This window comes from Odocoileus virginianus, chromosome 22 (genome assembly GCF_023699985.2).
Source record: "Odocoileus virginianus isolate 20LAN1187 ecotype Illinois chromosome 22, Ovbor_1.2, whole genome shotgun sequence".
Lineage (NCBI taxonomy): Eukaryota > Metazoa > Chordata > Mammalia > Artiodactyla > Cervidae > Odocoileus > Odocoileus virginianus.
In genome coordinates this window covers 16,427,602-16,452,630 of record NC_069695.1, presented here as the reverse complement: position 1 = coordinate 16,452,630, position 25,029 = coordinate 16,427,602, and the positions used below count along the sequence as shown (strand labels likewise).

At 42.3% G+C, this 25,029-nt stretch overlaps 1 protein-coding gene across 2 annotated transcripts in view; it reads left to right on the top strand.

Annotated features, from left to right (window-relative positions):
• The window catches only part of VAPA (VAMP associated protein A), a 35,819-nt gene extending 11,963 nt beyond the window's left edge, over positions 1 to 23,856 (top strand). Inside the window, exons 2-7 of one of the 2 annotated variants that reach the window (XM_070452645.1) lie at positions 6,953 to 7,105; positions 9,821 to 9,924; positions 10,345 to 10,425; positions 16,967 to 17,098; positions 20,876 to 21,049; positions 23,089 to 23,856. In XM_070452645.1, coding sequence (XP_070308746.1) covers positions 6,953 to 7,105; positions 9,821 to 9,924; positions 10,345 to 10,425; positions 16,967 to 17,098; positions 20,876 to 21,049; positions 23,089 to 23,247 — 803 coding nt within the window. In that variant the 3' untranslated portion in view covers positions 23,248 to 23,856. The remainder of the gene's footprint in view (positions 1 to 6,952; positions 7,106 to 9,820; positions 9,925 to 10,344; positions 10,426 to 16,966; positions 17,099 to 20,875; positions 21,050 to 23,088) is intronic. The other variant, XM_070452644.1, reaches the window with a different exon arrangement.
• The last annotated feature ends 1,173 nt before the right edge of the window (positions 23,857 to 25,029 follow it).

Below are 25,029 nucleotides of genomic sequence, written 5' to 3'. Positions count from 1 at the left end.
CAACTCTCACATCCATACATGACTGCTGGAAAAACCATAGCTTTGCCTAGACGGACCTTTGTTGGCAAAGTAATGTCTCTGCTTTTTACAGTTGATCTTAGCCAAAAGGCCGAGAAGCGATGTGTCTCTGCTTTTTAATAGGCTGTTCAAGTTGGTCATAGCTTTTCTTCCAAGGAGCAAGCGTCTTTTTAATTTCAGGAATGTGGTCACTATCTGCAGTGATTTTGGAGCCCAAGAAAATAACGTCTTTCACTGTTTCCATTGTTTCCCCATCTGTTTGCCACGAAGTGATGGGACTGGATGCCATGATCTTAGTTTTCTGAATGTTGAGTTTTAAGCCAACTTTTTCAGTCTCCTCTTTCACTTTCATCAAGAGGCTCTTTAGTTCTTTTTCACTTTCTGCCATAAGGGTGGTGTGTTTAAATAAAATAGTGAAGTTTGGCTTTTGTATTAATCTCCGCCTCCATACTTCTGTAATAATGAAACCTTGTAAAAAGATATGTTTAGTATTTTATTTTATTTTGCATACCAATTTTATTTATTTTCGTTTATTTTTATTAGTTGGAGGCTAATTACTTTACAGTATTGTAGTGATTTTTGCCATACATTGACATGAATCACCCGTGGATTTACATGTGTTCCCCATCCCGATCCCCCTCCCTATGTTTAGTATTTTAATAACTATAAACCATCTTGAATTGATTCATTTTGTTTCCTGAAGTGGTCCTCTGTTTGTTTTTACACTAATGCTTGTATGATGACATTTATTCAGTACCTGCTGTGCCGGGGATTGTCCTAGCAGCTGGGGACAAGCTGCACGTGAGACCAGTCTTCACAGAGCTCACATTCTCTCAGGTCTGAGATTTCAGTGTGTTTTGGGGAAAATGGAGTAAAGGTAAATAAAGTTAGGTAGCTTTGTGTTTTAGGGCATTCTTTGGTGTAAAAGAGAAAAACTTTTCTTGGTGTTTGAAACTTACTTCTGGAAATGTTTTTCCTGTGGAACCAAGAGAAATACAGTAACCATTAAAAATCTTTTTCCTGTATTACTGATTTGACTGCAGTTTCATGCCTTAATGCTGCAGAAGTCTGCCTAGAATGGCTTATGAATTAGGAAATAAATATAGCCAGGTAGTTCACGTAGAATATATAGAGAATTTATGAGAATTCAGGCCCTGGAGACAGATCTGCTTTGACTTCCCACTTGCATGATTCTGTGCTTGTCTGACCTTGGACAAGTGTTCTCATGTCTGAGTCACAGTTGACTCATCTGTAAAATGAGAATAATAAGTAATAAGAGTATCAGCTTCATGGCTTGTTATTAGGGTTAGATGACATAGTTCATGCAGAGTTCTTGATACTTGGTGAGTGTCCAGTAAAGGCTAGATTGTGAAAGCTGCTGTGATCACTTCAGGACATTGAGTCTGCTTCAGTGTTTTGGGTGCTGTGGAACGCATGGGACTCTGGGGTTCAGAGACCAGGGTGTGTGATCGTCAGGGCACTACAGGCAGCATCTTCATAGCTGCGTTGGTTTCCTTTGCCCTTCATTGCATGGGGTGACACACAGGGCTTCAGTGTAGGCGGGTGCTGCCCACGTGGTGGTTTTGTGTCATAGCTGAGAAACTTTGAACGTAGGGCCCTGAATCTTCATGGTGCTGCACAGAAGCCTGCCTGACCTTTTTCCAGAGGAAGATCTGAGCTTTCTCTTGCCGGATAGTAGAGAAGCCTACTCTCCAGGAGGAGGTACTGTCTTCCAGGGCTGTTGACTCTGTTGTACATCCCCGGAAAGACTGTCTGTGTGAAAGCCCCCAGGGCCTGCACTGATCAAGCTGCAGAAATGCCAGGACCCATGGAGACTGGTCTGTCAGCAGGCCTCCAAGTCCCTGGTCTAAAGGATGCCACAGCCTTCGCAGGGTAATGTTCATGCACACAGCTGTTTATTCTGGAGTCGCATCCCAGAGACCTTTTCTGTTTCTGTAATACTCCATGCTGTATTCAGGACCACGTATCCTGAAGCATTTGATTCTCTTCTCAGTAAGCAGATACTGTTGAACTCAAGTTGGTGTACATGCTGAGGTGTTCAGGAGTTTTCGGTTAAGCCTTGGAGTGCAGGAAGATAAGATGGATGGACATAGATGGCTAGGTAGGTTGCTAGTTCTTACAATAACAGCAGGTGTCAGTTGTAGAGTCTAGGTGATGCATGTATGACTATTTACAGTTGAGTTATTTTTATTTCTCTGAAATTCTTCAAAGTGCTGGGAGAAAAGGCAACTATTTTCTCTCCTCCCCCCACCCCCAAGTCAGTTTTCTTTGTAACTAAACAAAGCCTAGCATTTAAAGAAAACTTTTAACAGCAATTTACATCAAAATATGGATAGATGATAAACATTTTAAGGATTTGTTTAGTCAGAGTGGTTCTACTTTCAGCGGTTTTTAGCTTAATTGGGTTCCTTTAAGATTGGATGGTTTGGAGAACTATTTAAAAGGAAATCATTGCTCTGAATTTTAGATACCCAGTGTTTCGTGCCTGGAATACATTTTTAGGTAAAGGAGTCAGGCTGGTCTCCCTAAGGACAGCCTTCCAGGTGAGTGGCCCTAAGCTTTTCCTACATTTCTGAAGTGTGAGGGTGCAAATTTTTCCAGGCTTTTTAACTCTGAGCCCACATTGAAGTGTATTACATTTCTGTCAGTTCAGGGCTGAGGCTCAGGTGCTGGTTTAGGGGGAATGGTAACAGGTAGAGTTAGGGCGGAGTACCTGGTGACCCGAAGTGGCCTGGCTGCTGGAGAGGAGAGGAGGGCAGCCTGTGTGATGAAAAGGTAGACTTTTAATAAAATTAGATTTTGTTTTGTTTCTTTTCGGTAGAAGAGTTTAAATGTAATCTGTATTGTGTGGAATTTTGTTTTATGGGGAATATTTTTACGTGTAAACAGTGAAATTTTCTCTCTCAAGTAGGGAATACCAGATGGTATCTGTGGTTGGTGATTAGTTTACTACCAAGTAATCTTAAATGGATTGTTGTAGTAATTGTGTTTCTGAATGTTAAACTAAGCATTTATGTTGGACACACGGCTGGATTTCTCTCAGTTACAGGGATTGTTCTAGACATTTTCAAAACATGAGTGTTTATTTCTTATGTGAGTGAGTGAGTGAGTGGTCACTCAGTCATGTCTGACTCTTTGCGACCCTATGGACTATAGCCTACCATGCTCCTCTGTCCATGGGATTTTCCAGGCAAGAGTACTGGAGTGGGCTGCCATTTCCTTCTCCAGAGGCTCTTCCCGACCCAGGGATCGAACCTGGGCCTCCCACATTATAGGAAGACGCTTTACTGTCTGAACCACCAGGGAATACTATTTCTTATGTAGTTTGCTTCAAATGTTTCACTTTTTCATCAGAAGTGCTTTTCACAGGTTTTTTCAGTTTTTTTTTTTTAAGGTTATACCAAGAGTCATCTTTTCTTAAAAAAATAAAACAAAAAAACCCAAAAAACCCTTTACTGTTTTTCATAAAAGAAAAACCATGTGCAGTTGATAGAATTATCAGAGTTAATAGCCGTGCAGTCACGGCCCAGGCTCAGAAACGGAACTTGGCTTCAGCAGAGCCCTCCTCCTTTCCCTGCACAGCTAGCTAGCTCTTTTTTACGGTGACCATTTTCATGTTTTTCTAAACAGTTTAAACACCTAAGCTTTGCACGGGATATTAGTAAAGCTGGAGAGTATTGATAGAATGCAGTAGTTTTTAACCTTATTTGACACAGTATCCCATTTTAACATTTTATATTTTGTAGTGCCCAGTTTTGCATTCTGAGATGAAATTCATGTATGAATTACCTACTAACGCACATAGTTGAAAATCTTAATATATGCCTTGACTGTGTAACATACAGGAGAAGAAACTGGATTTGTAATAAAATAGGCATTTTGATATGTAAGTGTTGGGCAAGACTGTACTAGAAGACTAGAAGATCTATCCTATATAGACTATACTAGATGTAGTGTATCTGTATATAGATAGATAGATACTATATCTATATAGACTGTACTGGGAGACTAGTGAAGTAGCCAGATGGCCTGTGACCTCCTTCAACAAGTGAGCTTCGGTTTAAGGGAAGTGAGGCAAGAGTTGTCTGGTGGAGGCTGACTGGTTTTCTCTAACATCTTGAAATAAGGCTGAGAGAATCTTTATGCATGTGGGTGCACTCACATGACTGTCACCCACACACGTGTGCTGACTGTCCCAGACCTGTTGCAGGATTGAGTGGCATTGCTGTTGGTAGAATAATTTTCTGTATTGGTGTGAACTCATGTTTTAGTTTTTTGGAGAAAGAGAACAGAGTTTTTGCAATAGATGTATTTCTGGAAAAGAGATTTTTTTTTTTTTTTTTAACCAGTGTGGATGTCTGCAGGGGTGTGTGAAGGTTTGGTGGGTCCTTGACTGTGCAGGTCTGCTTGGTCATCACAGAACACTGCTGTCTTGTTCCTTTCCCCCAACAGCAGCTCCTCCAGTCCTCACGTCAGAACACCTACATTTAATTTTGTGAGATTCTCAGTTTCTGTGACCCACGAAGTGTAACAGATATCTGCCTGAACCCGCTTCCAGCTATAAATCTGGTTTTTATGGTTGTGGTCATTAGTACTTAGTGATTTTGCGTTTTAACCCGGAAGATGGCTTTGGACTCTGAACTGTCTGCTGGAAGCAACCCTTATTGAGAGACTTCGTTAGAGGGGCGAAGTGGTGCAGAAAACCTCAAATTCATTTGTTAGGTGGGTTTATTACAGGTAATTCTACATTTTACTGAGGTTAACTTATTCAGTTAAGAATTTGGTTTTAGTGAAATTTTTTTCTTTTGACATGTTATTTTCATCTTTAGATAGTTTGTATTTTCATGTCCAGAAAGATCACAGTCTATTAATTGAAGATTTATATTCCCTGATGGGCAATCAAAAATGTGAGTAATGTTTCAGAATTCATATGTTGATGAAAATTGACACATGGTCATTTAAAAAATCAGTTTTAAAAAAACAGTTATTTTACCTTATTTTGAATAGTTGGTACTTTCCTCTAAAATTGGGGACATTTTAGAAATTGAATTTAAAATGACAAGGTTACATAATTATGTTATGAAAATATAGGATTGTTCTAAATTAAGATTTGTAAAATGTTAGCTATTTTACTAAGAAACTTCTGAAAACAAACTTTTAAAAATTATACTTTGCGCTAATGTTAAAATCCTAGTTGAAATAATAACATAAAAATTGACATTCTCAGTTACCTGTAGTAACTTGTGGATTTTGAGAATGTTAGGAAATGGGATCTGTCTCTCTAAGATTCATAATTTTACCAGTGGATTCACGTGGGAGAATGCACAGCTGGGGGCTTTCCCCTTAACTCCCTGGGTGGGTGTGTGGGGATGGGGTGGTCAGGTGCTTGTCAAAACGTGCAAGCAGTAGTAGTGCTGGGAAGAGCAGCAAGGATGTGAGATAATATGCAAATACAATGAATGACTCGACCGTGATATTAAAACGAGCTGTCCAAGAGATTGTAGTTCTTGTGTATATTGTATATACATTAAAAAAAAAAAAGCCTACTTGTTGATTTAAATGCCTATTTCATGGTAAAAATTTTTTTATAACTGGTTCTCTGCCTTTTTTGTGTTTTCTTCTAATGTTCTCTTGTTTCTAGCTCCTTCTTCTCATCCCAGTTCCAAATCTTTGTTAGAAAATATAACTCAAACTTTTAAGCACAGAGTAGAATTAATTTATCTCCTTGGACTTGAAGTAAGTGCTTTTTCCTGGCCTTTCATTTGAAGTCTCTCTTTTCCTCTCCTCTTATCAGTTTGGTCTACTTTCTACCCCGCCCTCCTCACACTGTCCTTCATTTGTCTGTGTGTGTTGTTCCCCTTCAAGCCTTTGTCTTAGATAATTTCCCACTACTCAGCAAAATGGGAAACTATTTGGCAGAGTTGGGGAATTTTCTGTCTTTTCTCAGTCTGGGATCCTTACTAGAAACATTTTAAAGCATACTAGAAACATTTTAAAGTTTTAAAAGACATGTTTACTCTCGTTTATTTAATTTCAGCCTTGAAATTTGATTTCAGACTTCTAAAGTTTTTTTTTTTTCATTTAGAAACCACTTAAAATTGCTTTAGGGTTAGTGAGAAGTGTGTGGTTATTGCTTCTCATTGGGACATATTTTTTAAGTTTTATCTTCTGTCTCCAAATTAACCGGTATTCAGTTTATTGTCTAAATCTGCATAAAATGTCTTTAGGCTTTTCTTGAACCAAGAACTGTACTGTTTCTCCACACCCCAGTTTACCCCCCCCCCTTTTTTTTAAAAACAAACAATGGTTTTAGATTTACTTAATCAGGCAGGAGTATATCACCGTTGTGGTTTCTTTGTTTTGCAATTTTATGTTTGGGTGTTGAACCAAAGCTTAAAAATACCTTTGTATGTAGAGCATTTGACACAGTTACCTTAGTAAACGTGACAAACATGAGAGAAAGGAGCGAGTGAGGGGATCAAAGCTGATGGAGGTGGGGTGGGACCACCTGTCTCGGGGCCTGCTGTCTTCAGGTGGAGAGACTTTGTCCTTGGCTCGGTCAGGTGAGTCTGAAGACGGGCTCTGGTTTGCAAAGCACTGGAGAACCGATCTTTTCAGTAATGCGGTAAGCATGTACTGGGAGAATACAGTTTGGGGCTTATTTCGTAAGTTGTGAAACTTTCAGAACACATTTTACGTGATGGAAACAAGAAAAGTTCTAGTAGGGATTTTATGGGTTGATTAGGAACAAAGGAGGGAACACAGCCCCTTTGTGAGTCCCCACCTGTATGTGTACTTCAGTACACACTCTACATAAAGTCGAGGTTATGTTTCTCCAGTTTTGAATTCTGTGTTTGTGTGGGTGTGAATCCAATTATATTTTTTCCCGTTTTTGTTTTTTAAAATCTTACAGGACCCTTCACAGATGTAGTCACTACAAACCTTAAGTTGCGAAATCCGTCAGATCGAAAGGTGTGTTTCAAAGTGAAGACGACAGCGCCTCGTCGGTACTGTGTGCGGCCCAACAGTGGGATCATTGACCCCGGGTTGACTGTGACTGTTTCAGGTAGCAAATGTTCATGTTGTCATCTCACTGTGTGCAGTCTGCTGCAGAAACTGTCTCCCCTTCTCTTGGGGTGGAGTGTGGGGTGTGTTTGGGGATGGAGTGGGAGGGTATGTGTGATGCACTGAAAGCAGTTACTGTGAGTCTAAAATGTTACATTGTTTATTTCTGCAGCTTACTACCACATCCTCTGCCCTTATTATTTGGTCTTTGAAATTTTGTATCATTTTTGGCTTTGCTCATTCTCTCCCATATATCACTAGTGTGACATGTTACATGCAGCTATGGAGGGATTATTCTGTCTTTTGGTTAAGAATGTACAGTGCATATCTTTGGCCAGTAAGTTGTAATAGTCGATGAGGCTTCTGCCTTTCTTGTTAATGCCGGTGTCAGTTCTGTTCCCCTTCTGTGGTTCCTTGAAGTCCGTTGTGCGTGCTTGGCCCCTTCCTCACGCGGATGGCTTACCTGCCCTGGGGCAGAGCCAGTGCCCCCAGACTGTTCGTTCTCCCCTCCTGACACTCTCACGGTGCAGGCAGGAAGGTAGTTGAGGTGGTGCCTCACAGGCCCCACGCCAAGACCAGTTACTCCCGTTTTCTGGCCGTGGCTCTCACCTTTGTGAAGGCCTGTCACAGCAGCACGGGCTTCTCCAGATTAGCCTCTGCGGATATAGCCCAGACGTGTGTGTGTTCAAGCATACAGAGTATGCCTGGGTGATCCTGACAGGTATTACCAAGATATTAAGCAGTTCTGTATCAGTGTTCCAGTTTTCAGGCCCACAAAGCCGGCTGGGGGCTGGCTCCTTGAGAGGTTTCGCGGTGGAACCTGATGCAGTGGCAGTTGAGGCCAGGCTGCCATCAGGCCTTGTGGGGCACCGAATTCTCCCTTGGTAACTAGCCCCACGCGCAGAGCCTGGAGGCCCTGGAAAAGGAGTTTTATGATGTGGCAGCTGGGCAGGCTTGCTGTCGTGTTTGTTCAAGCCGTCAGTTCATGGGAAAGGTGGCGGGCAGTGAGAAGAGTGAGCAGTGGGCACGTGTGCCTTGAAAGTTGCTCTCTAAGGCCACAGGCCTGCAGCTCAATTGGAAGAAGATAAAATAATTTCTATCCACATGGTTAAAAATGGATTTTGGCGTGAGCAGCTGTACCCCTAGGAATCCAAGGAGCTGTTCATAGTGACTTTCTTGGAGGGAGCTGATTCACTGAGCTTTCCCAGTGTCAGTGCTTGTTAAGAAGGTGTGTGCGCTTCTCCAAGCACACCGGTTCCTGTGTCCACATGCATCCTAGACGCCTTTCCTCCCCTTGGAACTCGGCGCTCCAGCGTGGTGCAGCGCCGCAGTGGGTGAGGGGGCCTCCAGTCACACTCCCTCCAGCCCCCCTCCTTGATTGGCTCTGCATACTCACTCTAGCACGCACTTCTATGGATTAAGATTGTCTTTCTCTTGTGATGAGGTCTGTCACATCTTTGAAGTTTTCTTTTTATGCAGTTTCTAGTGCATATCCTGGGGTGGTGGCTCAGTGAAAGGTGTTCCTGGAGCTAGATTGTGCATTATCAGGATTCTGGGCGTTTATCCTGTGCGTTTTCTTTTTTCCCCATAATTTTGCTTATTTATTTATGGCTGTTGGTTCTTTGTCGCTGCATGGGCGTTCCCTCCTTGCGGTGCACAGTCTTCTCATTGCAGGGGCTTCTCTTGGGCAGAGCACAGGCTTCAGGTGCTCGGGCTTCAGTAGTGGTGGCTCGTGGGCTCAGTAGTGGTGCAAGGGCTTATTAGTTGCCCTGAGGCAGGTGGGATCTTCCTGGATCAAGGACTGAACCCATGTCTCCTACATTGGCAGGCAGGTTCTTTGCCACTGAGCCACCAGCGACTCCCCCTATCCTGTGCATTTTTTACATTTGCTTAATTGCATCTGAGTTTTTGAAAATGTTGACATCTATCTTAGAAATAATCTAAATATTAGCAGGGAAGTTAACTCCACAGTACTGTGTACATATTTTGTGAAATTGCTGATTCATTCTTTATAGTCTCTTATTAGATTTATATTACATAATTTAAACCACACCGAGCCTCTAAAAAACCTCTTGTGTGCCACTGAAAACCATAAATGCTTGGGAAAAAATTTTAAATATAATTAGTAGGACAGTAGAAAAAGTTCAGAAATCATGAGGCTGTATGGTTTCCTTGTACACCTTGTTGTCTTAGACTCATTTAAACACACTGATAAAATCTTGAATAGGTGTTTATTTAAAATCTATTTTAGAAAAAGCTAATTATATCGAAGCACTAATAAATGGTAGTGAGTTTTAAGTTACCTAGAATTTCTCCTATAAATATTTTAGTTGTCTGATTTTAAGAGCTGTTATCACTAAATACTAATGTGAAAACTAAATTTTTAAGTGGTTTTAAATACAAATTTACTAGATTTTGAATTTATAGGCATTGTAATAGTTAATGTTAGCAAAGTTTTGAAAATTTTCCAAACTTAAGTTTAGAGAGGGCAATCATAGATACTTATTTTTTAAAATAGCCATTTGTTTATTTTGTGGGTTGTTAAAGATGTAGCAAATTAAAAACGTAGACAAGGTAAAAATAATTGAAAATCATAAAGTTCTGAATCAACTTTAATAATCCAGTGTTTCTTGCAACCTTCCTGGTTTTCTTTAATTTGCAAATTAGTGAGTACTAGGAATGATCAAAAGTCAGTGATGTGTCCGTTCTTCTTCAGTAATGCTGCAGCCTTTTGACTATGACCCCAATGAGAAGAGTAAACACAAGTTTATGGTACAGACCATCTTTGCTCCACCAAACATTTCAGACATGGAAGCTGTGGTGAGTAGAGAAATTGAACAGAAATCTTTTGGGGGAATGTTGTTTAAACTTGGGTTTTGTTTAGTTCTTCATTGAGAAACCTACTTTTTAAAATTAAAAAAAAATCTGTGTATGTCTTCACTATGGATAATCCTAACTCATGTCAAGAATAAAGGAATTTTGAAGTCGTATTTCTTAGAGACGGTTTAGAAGTGCACTGCTTAACGGTGAAGCCCTGTAATCTCTAGGGATGTTAGTATGGTTTTAATGGTGGTGACAGTAGCTCTTGTAAGGTTCTGTAGAAAGTTATGTGGCACCTGGAAACCCCCCAACCCCTGCCTCCAGACAGCTACACTAACCCTTTGGTTATCCCTTGAGAGGAGACCTACTTCTTGCAATTGTATTTCCTCTGTCTCATTGTTTGGTTTCCTGTGTTTTTAGTGGAAAGAAGCAAAACCTGACGAATTAATGGATTCTAAATTGAGATGTGTATTTGAAATGCCCAATGAAAATGATAAATTGGTAAGTAGGAAAATTCAAGAAAATTGGAAGCTGCTCAGCTCTTAGTCACTGAGATTTAACTTGCTGCTGCTGGTTTTGGCCTTGGTGGGTGTGTGATGTATGATATAGCTGTTCTAGATTCAGTGCTTAGGCTTTTTTAAAAAACATGTGGACATGCTCTTTTCATGTTACAACATTTTGTTTGTTCAAGAAGAAAAGTACTTTTAGATACTTTTGATTAAAAGTGTGATTGAAAAAGAAATAATTTAAAAAGCTGCATGATGGAGAAGAATCATCTTTTCCTACCAAAATCTTACCACTTAAACCGCTACAAGTTCTTTGTTAGAATAAGACGTGTATATATAAATATGATTAAGTTATAGACATAAGCTGCTTTTTGGCAGCTATATACCTGCAGTTTGGGGGTGAGATTTAATTTACATGGACAAACATTTATTTCAGATTTGGCTATTCCACATATTTTTTTCACTATTGGTCAAAATGCATCTGAGTTAGTAAATGATTTTTATGTTGTGTTTTGATTAGTGTGAGGCAAATAAAACTTGAAGGACTGATGTTTATATGTGCAGAGTTTAAAAAGTAGCCTTAGAGAATGGGTTGTGGTCACTTCTCTGTTCCTTTTCTGAAATGCAAATTTGAATTTTTTCTGGGGTTTTTAGGAGGGACTTGAAGGGTCGGTAGATTTGTGTGCATGTGATTTAACATATAAAGTAATATGAACACATAGCATTGTGTTTGGCACATACTAGGTTACAGTCTGACATGACTATTGTCTTTGCTCTGGAGGCCATTTGCCCTGTTGAAAAGTAAACTTGCAAGTTAAATACATGGACTCAATTATTGTGTTTCTCTTTGAGGATAAACTGAAATGAAAAAATGCCTGAGTGGTAATTAGGTGTTGAACAAATAATTTATTGTGTTTTTAATGCCTTTTAAAGGGGATTTTGGAATATTTGCCAAAGACAGAGAATGTGAACACATATTCTTACTGGAGAGTGAGGTTCTGATGGTGCAACAGCACTGATGAAGTTGACACTTCCCACGTAGAGTGCACTTTCTTTTTTGCCGAGGCTGCCAGAAGACTAATAGCTTGGGTAGTTCTTACCGGAACCAAGAAAGCACAGTAGCACATTGTCTGGGTTGACTTGTTTTATTTCTAGTTTAATTGAGCTGTAGTTGACATGCTGTATAAGTTTAAGGTGTCAGCATAAAGACTAGTCTTCCATACATTGTGAAATGATTACTGCAGTAAGTTTAGTTAACATCCGTCGTCTCATATAGCTACCAAAAAAACACTGTTTTCCCTGTGATCAGAACTGTTAGGATCTGCTCTCGAGAGCAGATAGCACATAGCAGTGTTACCTGTAGTCACCATACTGTTATGTTACATCCCAAGTTCTTGCTTATCTGGAAGTGTGTACCTTCTGACCACCTTCATCCAGTTGCTCCTCCCCATACCCAGCTCTTACAGCCACAGACCTGGTCTCTGTTTCTGAGAGTTTGGGGCTTTGTTGTTGTTGATGTTTTAAGATTCCATGTGTAAGTGAGCTCACCATACAGAATTTGTCTTGCTCTCACTTCGCTTAGTGTAATGCCCCTGAGGTTCATCCATGTTGTCACAAATGGCAGGCTTTCCTTTTTAATGGCTGGATAATATTCCATTGTGTACATGCATTCCAGTCTGTGCATATACACCACAACTGCTTTATCCATTCTCTTGATGGACACTTGGGTTGTTCCCATGTCTTGTCTGTTGTAGATAATGCTACTGTGTGAACATGGAGGTGCAATTTCTCTTCCACATAGCGCTTTCCTTTCCTTCAGATGTATTCCAGGAAGTAGAATTCATTCAAATAGGGTTGACTTATTTTAAAAACACGTTTGGGTATTTTCTCACTTTTATGAGTTTTATGCGATTTTTACAGTTGTTTAATAAGCACAGAGCTGTCTTTCAACTGGACTTCTCTTGTGCTCTGGATAGGAGACCATTTGAGATTATAGTCTGAAAAGGGCCGGCACCCGAGTAGTATTGGAAACCAAACCAGAAATTGAGGGAAATGATATGACTATGATAGATGGGCCCAGCCATCTTCCACCTTACACAGGGAGGTAGCAGGTTCACCAGACAGAGACCAGCCCAGATTATCCAGCCGAGTGGCTTTGAATTTGCTAAAGGCTTGAACAGATACTGCGTGGTGAGCCCAGGGCTCCCGCACCATGGAGCTAAAGCCAAAGTAGTTTGGTCCTAGAAGTTTTTCAGAGCAGGTTGTTAGAAACCTGGAGTGTGTTCAGCAATTTCAAAGTTCTCCAGGGAATATCTGATCCTGAGCTTGATATACTAGCTGTAGAAGGATTTGCACTTATTGAACTACTTGGACTTGCAGTATAGTTTTTACTGACCAATTAAATTATAGGGAATACTTGCTAAAGGTAATGATTTTTTAAAGCAATTGATTATGAAAAACTTTAAATACCTAGAAAAATGAACAGTAAGTTAACCCTTGTGAATCAGCTTTATAAACAATGACCAGTTTGATTTTATCTCATCTCCATCACATCCCATCTCACATATTGTTTGAAGTCACATCTCAGACATAATTCATTTCAATCGTTATTGTTTCAGTATATATTGTTCAAAGCTAAGGATGTTAAGAAAAGTAGAAGAGTGAAGACAACACTGTCATTAGTCTTTAAAAGTTTAATATATCATTAACATCACGTTGCCAGGCAGAGTCACAAGTGTCATCTAGACATTTGTAGTTTGTTTGATTTGAAATCAAACATACTGCTCTTGGATGATATATTTCTTAAGACTCTTAAACTGTAGATTCCCTTGTTTTCCTCTTGAAAATTGTTTATTAAATCAGGTTTGTCCTGTAGAGTCTCCTATAGCCTGGGTTTTGTTGGTTGCATCCTTCAGGTGTCATTTAACTGCTGTTTTTGGTATTTCCCATAATTGAATCTAGAGACTGGATTAAATTGAGGCTCATTTTTTGCTGGTGAGGGAGAGAGAGGACTGCTGTATAGATGATTATCTGTTCTTTCAGGGAGGCACATAGTGTCTTTTTTGTTTTGAAGCTAGCAGCTGTTGGTGTGTAGACAGTGGTTCCCAGCCAGGGGACATTGGTCCATGTCTGAAGGCATTTTTGGTTGTCACAGCCCTTGGGGTGGGGGGGTTGCTACAGACACCAGTGGGTAGAGGCCAGGGACACTGCTCAACTTCTCCAGCGCATAGGACTGTTCCTGCAGCAAAGATTCTCTAGCCCTAAATGTCAGTCAAGTCGAAAGTGAGAAAACATGGTTTAGGTCCATTAATTCACTTAAGGTTGCGTAATGGTGATTCTGTCATTCCTGCTTCATTGTGTTAGAGGTATTTGGCGCTCATTTGATATTTGCTGATACATTTGGTGGTGGAGTTCTCAGTCTTTCTCTTAGGTTAGAAGCATCCATTCTCTGTGTCCTTCTGACAGTATGTTCCACTAGCTTTGCCACCTCCTTCCTTTTCTCCTCTTTGCTGTGTGTTCTGTGGACTGATGGACTTAAACCCGTTTGTGTTTCAGCCTCTTAGAGGTAATGTTGGTACCAGGTGTTCTGTGAAATACTCTTTTGGAAACTGTTCCTGCTTAAACTCATTCTTGCGGTGCTGCTAACCTGCGGGTTCTACAAGGAACCCCTGTGACACAGGGATCACTGAAGTGGACGCAGCCTGCCCCAGACCTGCTCTCTGAATTGTTGATTACTGACTTCCTGTCGAGGTGTCAGCTTGCCGTTGTGTCAGAATCTTTATAGAAAATGTGAAGCATCAAAGTAACCAAACCTGGAGTATTTATACACAAAATAATTTATAATACACTACGAAGTTTTTGTGTATTTGTTACAATGGTTAAGGATGAAACCTTATATATATATGTATGGATACACACACGTGTGTAGAAATACATTTGAAACACCTCTTTTCTAATGCTTTATTCATGTAGTGATAAGACCCTGTTGGTAAGACCCTAATGGTATCTTGGCATTTCCAGTTCAGTGTTAACTACAGACGATGTTAATGAAACTGCTTTAAGATCATAGTGTCTTTGACATACTGCTTTCTTTCTAGCATCCATAGGTACAGTTATGAAATTACTTAATACCCTGTTTCTGTATATGTGTCTTCACTTTAGTAAGAACTTTGTTTATTAGGGAATTAGGGCATGGTTGAGTTGTGTTTTGCATAGATAAAGTTTGTCAGTTTACTACAGATAAATTGGTTAGGTGCCATATGAAGTTGAATGCAGACTACACAAATTGATTAAAGAGGACACTCCCTTATTCAAGGAAAACACACTTCTAAACAGTTAGTAGCATATATTTTTAGAAGTAAAGTATGAAGCATTTTTTAGTATATAATTACAGTTATTGTGTAGTAAATTTGTATGGTGACATGGTTTGATCTCTTATTTGTTTAGTTTGTTTGTTTATATGTTTTTAAAAGTGTGTTAATTTCAGCAAAATTCAATTTAGTCTTGACCAAGTTGCTGGTGATAGCCTGTGGTTTAATACACAGCTCCGTCCAGATGGCAGTCACATTGTGTTCAGTGCTTAGTGTGTGGAGCTGAAGAGAAGCCCATGCCAGTTAGCGGCCCCTTCCACATTCACTCTGAAGAGTTGCCCATCTGAATTTAGGACCTTTAGTAATCAATTTAGAAAGCTTTAGTTAATATCCAAAGCTGATAGATGGTGCAGTAGCTATCATAGTTGTTATGCTTTGTTCTCAGAGCTGGTGTAGGCAGCAGGTCTCAGCGTTGTGATGTTGACTCAGTATTTCTTAATGTTTGGTACTCCATCCCATTCTCACCCCTGCCCACAGCTCCTCACCCACCTCCCTGAGCCACCCCAGAGAAGTATATGGTCAATTAAACACATTAGGTAAGGCACTCTGTTTGAGGATCCGTGTCTTTTTAGGTATGCTGTTAGTTCTTGGCATTTACTGTTCCTAAAGACAGTTGGAAAAGAGTGTGTTATTATCTTGTTGATTTCCTTAGGGTTTTTAGAACCTTGATGCCAAATATATAACTAAGAAAATGAAGTTTTTGGTTATGTTGTAGGAAAGGTGCTAGTATAGTGGTTGAGTCCATTTTTTAAAAAATATTTAAGGAAGTCATTTTTGCAATGAAACAGTCATAATGTATTTGAACCATCATTAAAATAAGGGCTTCTTTTTGGGAAATAGGTCTCTGATTTGGATCATACATAGAATGGCCTAGGAGTCCAACTCTTTTGTCTTAGAATAAAAAGGGATACTGTTACACTTCTTGGACAGTTGTGCTTTTAGGTGCTAAGACTTGTGGTCCCCCAGTCCTCAGGACCCTGAGCACGTCTTTGGTGCATTTTAGTGAGTTCATGGCAAGCGCAGTTCTCTGAGTTGTTAACTCTTGTTATGATTATCTCTGTGTTATGAAATCTGATGTCCAGTTAGTGTTCGTGGTTTTTTTAGGATGAGTGTGGTTTCAGATTAACTGTTAGTAATCGTATTTGATCACTTATTCAATTCTGTTGAAATAAAATTTTTTGATTTTTTTTTTTTTAGGCCGCCAACTATACTTGACATTTTCCAAATTTTAAAAAAGTAGTACATTTCATTTATAAGCCCTCCATTTAACGTCTGTTAATGACGTTTGCTTTATGACATAATGTTATTTTCAAGGAAAAAATACTTACCGTAATGAAGAATGAAGGGCAGTCAAGAAAGGGAACCTCAGGGGTCCTCTGTATAAAGATTTTTTATGATTAAGTGTACATTATTTTCTGTTGCGATAAAGAACAGATTGGTGACAGTGCATTATCAAGTAAGATGGAGTTGTCTTTATCATAGTTATGTATAGTGACCTGGATATCCATAAGTATTATTTGAGTCTGCTACAAGCTTTTTGTATGGTATTACCTTTATGTGTGTGTTAAAGGAATTTGAGGAGATAGAGAACTGTGGAGATACAATGGTGTATTAGAAAGTTCTGTGTGTCTTTGTGTCTTGATTCTGGGAGGTAGATAGGGATGTGTGCGCGCATGTTTGTGTTTGGGGGAGGGGTGTCTGTGCTGAATACAGACGTGTATAAATTATTGCAATTTTTGAACCCTTGAAAAAATTCATTTAATTTAAATATTGTTCAAGTTGAATGTTTTCAAAGGTAAGAAAATGGAAGTGCTTGTTCATCAGGTATTGACAAGTATTCATTAGTAACAAAAATTAGGAGCCACGCAGGTAGAAGGTCCTCATTCTAGGACAACGTGAGGCTGGCCTAAGGTTAATAAGGTTTATACGTTTAGTTTAGTGAACATAATGCAAGTTGATTATAGCTAATTCATAGAAATACTTCAAAAGGGTACTTTCTGCTTTAAAGTAACTATTATTTATTACTATTGCTTATGTGTGACGCGTCTTTACAGAATAAGTTGAATGTTGAGAGCCTCATGATCTCTGTGTTAGTCGTCCCCAGTCCCTCGCAGGAGCGGTCAGAGCGCAGTGTGAATCTGAGACTGTGTTTCCCCCGCACCTCAGGGCCTCGCTCCTCCAGGGCCCGCCATGGCCGTCGCTCCGCTGAGCAGCACCAACAGCACAGGCACAGCACCTGCCAGTTATAGTGCGAAGAATGAGCCCAGGGCCTTCAGTGTGTTCAAACAGGAGAAGAAGGTTTGTTTCAGGGAGCTGACAGATAGACGAGTCTGCCAGTGTCACTGATCACGGTGACGTAGTCACTGAGCACGTGCGAGGTATTTATTTGAGTGTTTTATGCGCAGTAACTAGAACTGAAAATTTCAGCTATGTTTAAAATGACGGCAGAACCACAGTCACTTAAAAACCACGCATACAAATTCTTCTGTTCTAAACAGCAAACACAATACTCAATAACATCCCGGTCTTGAGCAGAGCAGTGTAAATGGGAGCATTATTATGAAATGGATGTGCTTTTTCACTGTCGCTGAGATTTGGGGAGCATCCTCTGGGAAAGATCTGACAGGGGCAGCAGGTGTCAGTCAAGGGGGAGCTGGTGGATGTCACTCTCCAGGCAGGTGTTTATGTTTATATATAAGAAAGATCAGTGAGATTTTTGCCTTAAGTCTTCTGTCCCATGCAGCTGATGGTCACTGTCTTTAACTGTCGGTGCCCCCGGGGGTAGGAGAATGGTGGCAGGAGCCCTACAGATCTGAGGTCGCGTTTGAGTTTATTAGTGTCTCTGTGTGTGTGCGTGTGTACACCTAACATCCACTTGAGGACGATGCTGGCACACTTGTCAATGACCTTGATCTCCTGGCGGTGTCCCGGGTGCTGTAGGCTGCCGCTCTCTCATTTCCTGCTTCTGGGAAGCTCCAGCTTTCAGAGACCATGGACACTAAGGCTTCAAAAACCTACTCCTTTCTCTAAAGGCCTAATACTTCTAACTGTTTTGTGATTTTAGTTTAGACTGGAGATGTTTTGATACTTTGGTAACTTTATATTCGGACACCACCTCCTCTTAGCTGAGGTCTTATTTGGGCCTCCTGCGGTTTCCTGCCGCAGCTCTGGGCTTTGCCCTTCACCCCTTGCACATGCCCTGGACCCCTCACTCCCCCAGGAGCCGCGAGTGTTGCCCAGGTGTGCATTCTTTCCTTCCTCTGTCCGTCCCAAGGCTTCAGTGCAGAAACCAAATTTCCCTTTTATCCCACCTTTCCTTTTCTGTCCAGCCCCTAAGCCCTCACTGTTTGTAATTATCCCTAAAGGGAATAATTCAGAGTATTGGAACTGAAATTCTAAAGGAGGCTTTCTAAAAAGTACAGCAGTAAACTCATCTAGGTGGAGGGGCTTGCTGCTGATAGGCTGAGTCATGTGAAGCAGGGTAGTGTGCTCTTAGTGGTATCATGGCCTTGACTGCTGAGTCTCTTCCGAGTTGCAGTGTTAGATGTGTGCAGCGTCACTGCTCCTTGACTGCTCAGCATCACAGCTTGTTGAATGTCTCCAATTGGTGTCCATGGCTCTCAGAAGAACCTGTCTCCTCTTTGGGGAGTGTCTGAAGCAACTCTCAAGGAGGGACCACGCAGTGGAGCCTGTAGTTAGGTCCCAGCAGCCTTGGTGTCTCCAGCTTGTCCTGCACCAGTGATGCCCCCACTCAACCCTTTAGCCACCCCGAGTTAGGTTCTATATGCTTCCACTATAAATTAGTAAGTTGGATTTCCTTGCCCCTGCTGTGTGTGCTGGCTGGTTTGCAGGGACCTGAATGCTTGTGAGCACAGGGTGTGTGTGCACTTACTCAGTGTGACTGTCTCATGACCTGCTGGGCTCACTTCTGACGAGTATTTAGGCTTCACTATTATCTTGTGCATTCTAGTCTTAACATGTATGCTCCACAGATTGGTTATGACATTCCTTTTCCTTTTCCTTATAATGGCAATATAACTACATTAAGGAAAGTTTTCAATAAAAAGATATAATTCTGTCACTGTGAGATGCTGTCAGTTGATGTGGTATTTAAAATCCCAGAGTGGGAGCCTCCCATCAGATGTTAATAAGAGTGAAATGTTTAAGTAACTTTGGTAAGGCACAGAATAGTATTTAGTGACATCATGTCATTTAGAATGACACTTAAAAGATGTACATATAAATGAATAAAGAATTAAAAGTTATATGTATGCTGAGTTTATAAAATGTGCATATGAAAGAATATTTGGAAGGTAATATAGGAATAGTAAAGTTGAATTGATGAGAGAACGGGAGGTAATTTTCTCTTTCATATTCTCAATTTTCTAGAATTTCAAAAATTTGTTCAAAAATAAAAAGCCATTTGGGAAGAATTTGATGAGTCCTCGTTCTAGTTTTGTCTTTGCTTGGTTGACCTTTTGTATCTCCTCTTAATTTCTTAGTCAGCTTGCTGGCACGAGGGTGATACTCTTTCCCCAAACCAGAAGAGTGCCGAGTTGTGGTATTGTGGACTGTTTGTCTTCACAGAGGAAGGAAGGCCGCGTGCCATCCTGGTTCCCAGATGCTGGGCTGCTTCTAGGTGGCAAGTGAGAAGTCACTTGGGAAGCCATTTTGAAGTGAACTCTAGTGACTATGAAGGAAAGGAGGAGAGACGGGTGGAGGGTACCAGCATCTGAAACGGGATTTTTAGCAGACCTGATGGGCTTGGCTGGGAAGGGAGAGAGGGGAGAATGAAGCTCGCACGGAAGCGGAGAGGATCCTGAAGCAAACTTCTTGGCACCTGGACTGGTGGGGATGCTTCAGAGAGAGATGGGGATCTGAGTGTCGACTGGGACCTCAGTATAATCAGGGGTGTTCATTTTTACATGGATCTAGACATAGCAATCAGAGCACAACCCCTTCATAGGAAGTACGTCTTGTCCCCATTTGTACTGTGTGAATTCTGGAACTGGGATGCTGTGGCAGGTGTTGACTGTAATTAAATCCTCTGATGAGTACTGTGGAACCTGCCATAAAGTTAATTTTGAAAATGTTTCTGGTAGAATTTTATATCTGAATAAAGCAGTTTATACCTTGTTATCTGAAAAGTTACATTTTTAGCAAGTAAAATTTTAATTGAAGACAACACTTGTTGTGCTGCTCCTGTTGGGGTGCTTGAGGTGGAGAGGAGGTTCGGGTGGACAGGTGTCCTGTTGAGGCTCAGGGCACCTAGGGGCCCAGTGGGTCACATGGGTCAGTGCTGGCCAGACTTCAGATGTGGGGCTTGTAATTTAAAGTGCCAGAGCGCCACCTTGGCTCCTACTGAATCTCATGACTTACAGCAGGGAGCGTTACTGCATAAATGTGGGGCCACTTGTGTTTGAGCACAATCAGGTGGACTCCCTGCCTGCTTTTCCCCCACGACACGTGTCTGTGCTTGTTATCTCCCCTTCAGGCTCCAGATCCTCCAGTGACTTTTTCTGTGAACAGAACTTGGGTTTTCTCCCACGCATTTCTCTTAGGTGGTCTGATTTCATTTGAGTGGTTGCGACCACATCCGCCTGCCCTCCGGCAACTCACTCAGGCTGCAGAATCAGCACTGATTGTGAACTTTGTGTGTGGATCCGGGCAGGCATCCCTTGGTGTCCTTGTTGAGTGACCACTGGCTGGGGTGCTGGGTTTAGGGGTGAACGCACAGAGTGACTCTTGCTCTCCCAGACTTTGAGGTGTTGTAGGGAAGGATCTTGGAGGACGATGAGCTGCTTGCTGGCTGCTCTGGGGTGGGAGGTGGACGCAGAGCAGGGAACCACGTGTTCAGACCTTGGTGACCGCTCATGCTCACTATTGTCCTGTAAAGCTGGTCATAGGGGACCAGATGTTGTCCATTTTAAAAACTTTAATAATGAAATTGAAACTGGCAGAACTTTCTGTGTAAATAATTTCTTGGACAAGAATGTGGAGATTAAAGTTTTGTTTAAAACCTGTAAGGAGAGTTGTCAGTTGACAAACTCCGCGCCTGCTATCTTTGTGATGCAGAATGACTTGGAACCCAGCAAAGCCGTTCCCCTGAACGCTGCGAAGCAGGATGGGCCCGTGCCAAAGCCGCACAGTGTTTCCCTCAATGACACCGAGACGAGGAAGCTCATGGAGGAGTGCAAGCGGCTGCAGGGGGAGATGATGAAGCTGTCGGAGGAGAACCGGCACCTGAGGGTGAGTGTCCGTGTGGTCCCTGCTGTCGGTGATGGCCTTGACGCCCTTCTGGCAGCTGGCCTGGATGCTGGCGTTTGGCGTGTCCTTGCCGCTTCCTCTGTCGCTGGTGCAGCCTCCGAGTTCCGGGCCTGGTCTTGTCGGTTGCGGCAGCAGTGCCGTCCCCGCGAGGGGCCCCCGTTGCCCAGGGCGGGGCACTTAGGTGTGCTTAGTTGGAATTAAGATGTGCTGTGTGTCACATAAGTGAGTGAAAGTTGGTCAGTCATGTCCGACTCTTTGCAACCCGTGAATTAGTCCATGGAATTCTCCAGGCCAGAATACTGGAGTGGGTAGCCTTTCCCTTCTCCAAGGATCTTCCCAACCCAGGGATCAAACCCGGGTCTCCTGCATTGCAGGCGGATTCTTACCAGCTGAGCCACAAGGGAAGCCCCAAATCCCTGTTTTGTATTGTTATGTTGAAATAATATTGGATTCTATTGGATTCAGTGAAAGATACATTATTAAAGCTAGCTAATTATATCAATTTTGGTACCTTTTTAATGGGCTTAGAAAATTTTAAATTTCGTGCATGGCTCTCATTGAAGGCTCCTGTGAGGTGGCTTGACCTGTGCTGAGATGATTTTTCTGGCTGTTTCTCCCTTTCCCAAGTGCCTCTCTGAGGCCCCTGCCCTGAGCACCTACTTGGAGGGTGGAAAGATGGTCTCTGTTTCACAACCACACTCAACCCCGTGCCGTTTTAAGGGGGCTGTTGTTTGCACTTTCCCCTTACTTGCTGTGACCTCAGTTCTGTGTTTGGTGGACGGTTTGCTCCTCGGCCTGCTGAACCCAGGTGTTCAGAGAGCTGAGGCCTGAATGTCAGGAACTGCCAGGCTGACCAGGCTGGGAGACAGGTGATGGAATTGACTGATGTTCTCTAGGAGATGTTGTTTGAAGAAGCATCCTGCTGTTTAAAAGATAAAAGAGCCTTGAAGACCACTGGCGCACAAGTTGACCTCTGGCCCTTTAACAGCTCACATCAAGGCTGGCATTGTGGCAGCCTTCCGGGCAGGATCTCCCCACTGCCTTTCACCTCTCCCCACCTCCGCTTCCTCATCCAGCCTGTTCATCGGAGTCTGCTGTGAGCTCTTACCTCACGTCTGGGCCACACCTCAGACCCAGGGAGGCAGAGTCATCAGGAGTGCCTTTTAAAGTTCTCTCTGGGACCGAGAGTCACTGTGGTGTCCACATAGGACTCACCAGAACAAGACCCAAATCCACAATGCCTCCGAGCAGTCAGTTATGTGGGTAGACAGCATGACGAGAAGTGTGTGGGGTGTTACTAGTGAACGCACGAGGGGAGGCAGTGCGAGAAGTGAGACCAGCTTGTGCTGAGGAGGTGAATGAAGGGTTGCCCCTTCTCTGGTCAGGGTGATAGGCCAGGTGAAGCCAGCTGCCTCGGTGCACAGGTGTGGGTGTTTTCCAGGGTCATTCTGCAGCTGGTGAAGTGTCATAACAGCCTCCTACTTTGAGTGACTGCTGTCATGTTACTGAGAACCTTGTCCCCTAAAGTCCCAGACTGACTGTCAGAAATTGCTGTATGAGACAGCATCAGTCAGGATGGAGTGGCCGCTCTGGTCTGGAAGTGGAGACCACCTTGGAGAAAAGTGGTCTCCAGGCCAGGCACAGAGCCTTGGGGGTGGGGTCCTGCGAGCAGCACTCCCCCTCTGTTGTGTCCCTCCCTCCTTTCTCACAAAACAGGGTCCCGTGTCTCCTCCTTGGTCCAGGCCAGGTGCCAACCCTTTATTCACACCCTCCCTCTCCCCCAGTCCTGCGAGGTCTCGGCTCTTCCTGTGTGGCGCTGTCTTGCCACGTGTCTGTAAGCTGAACTCTGACTAGCACTCACCTGTTTCTGGTCGTCTGTGGCTGAAGGGCCCATTGTGAGGACAGTGTGGGCCCCCTGGGTCACCTGTGTATGGCTCTGTTGTCTGTCTCTGGATTTGTAGCTTGTGGTCTGATGCACATTTGTTTTTGAAACCTCTTTTCGTGCCTGTGTTTTTTCCTAGGATGAAGGCTTACGGCTCAGGAAGGTAGCACATTCGGATAAACCTGGATCCACTTCAGCTGCGTCCTTCAGAGAGAACGTCACCAGTCCTCTTCCTTCACTTCTTGTTGTCATTGCAGCCATTTTCATTGGATTCTTTCTAGGGAAATTCATCTTGTAGAGTGAAGCATGCAGAGTGCTATTTCTTTTTTTCCTCTTGACCAGAAAAGATTCGTTTACCTGCCATCTCACTGGTAGTGTGGCCCACGGTGACCATGTGGCCCACGGTGACCATGCTTTGTGTGTACAGCGTCATGTAGGCCTCGCCCGTAACGGTCTCACGGTTAGAAAGAAACACGTAAGAACAGAGTGCTGGGCTCCGGACAGCGCCATCGTCACCAGACCGTCCCTAGCAGGTGTCATTGCACATTCAGTCCTTTATGAAATTCATAAATAAAGAATTGTTCTTTCTTTGTGGTTTTAATAAGAGTTCAAGAATTGTTCAGAGTCTTGTAAATGTTATTTTAATAATCCCTTTAAATTTTATCTGTTGCTGTTACCTCTTGAAATATGATTTATTTAGATTGCTAATCCCACTCATTCAGGAAATGCCAAGAGGTATTCTGTGGGGAAATGGTGCCTCGTACAGTGTAAATTTTCTCCTTCACCTTTGCTAATATCATGGCAGAATTTTTCTTATCCCTTGTGAGGCAGTTGTTGACTGAGTTTTTCATCCTTCCAATCCTGTCCCATGGTATTTAACACAAAAATAATAAAACTGTTAACAGATTCTTGCTCGATAGCTTGTTGTGTCTGTCGTGTCCTGAGGCGGGTGCCAGGGAGCGCGCTGTGTGGCGATCTGGGTTATGAAACACATGATTTACCTCACGGAAACCCTTGGAGGTGTCATGGTGTTTGTTGTTCAAAGGCCTCATTCCTTTAAGGAAAAGAATTGATAAGATTTCAGGACACTTTTGGTATTTTGGAAGGTCATAATCCGTTTGTCTTCAAGATAATACAAAATAAGCAAATATCATGAGAATTTTTAAAAGTGCTGTAATGTTAGTCAGTTTATGTGTCTGCCCTGTGGCGCGATTCTGTTTATCCTGTTCTTAGGTTCTTGAGTGTCTGTCTTCTCAAGAAAGACTAATTTTCCTTGGTTCTAATCACTGCTTTTTGACCAGCCTAGTGATTTTGTAGCATCTCAATAATACTTAAAAGTACTCCTGCGGCTCCCCCCCCGCCCTGGTCCAATTTGACATGTGAGGTAACATCTATTATGGAATGTTGGTATTACCAAGTAAGCCTGGGCAATTCCTTTGTAAAAAATGACCTTCTTTGCAAGTCTCTGTGTCAACCACGTGAAGTGGGTTTTCAGTGTAAGTGCGTGGCAGTGTCTGGTATACTTCCCTGCACTTAAGTCTTATGTCTCATTTAGTTCTTCTGTGTTGGCATAGAAAATCTTGAAACTAGAAAAAATAGATTGACTTTTTCTACTAAGTATAATCTAATCCAAGCAAATTTTGAGTTTTGAAAATAGGTGTTGGTTTTGTAAAAGAAGCACTGATATCTGAAAGGGAAGTTGGACTTGGGGACCTGGCGTGTAGTGAAGGATGTTGGCCCCACGTCTGTGTGTGCATTTTATGAAGGAGAGAAACAGCCTGAAGTATTTGGTTGCATTTTCATTTCAGATGTGTTTTGGGCTTGTCAGGTCCATGTGCTGTATGGTGTCTTCTAGAAAACCCCTTTGCCTGTGTGCATGAGTTACGAGAACACACACATGTCTCTGGAGCCGCCTGCCTGCCCAGGGCCCAGGGTGGATGCTCTTTCTGCTTAGAACCTGGGAACGCACGCTGGCAGCAGCCTTGCCATCCTGCCCTGTCAGTGCAGAAGCAGGCACTCCCTGGCCTAAATCTCTCCCTGTGATCAGTGTTACTAGTGATGAGCATCAGGCCGGCAGTTT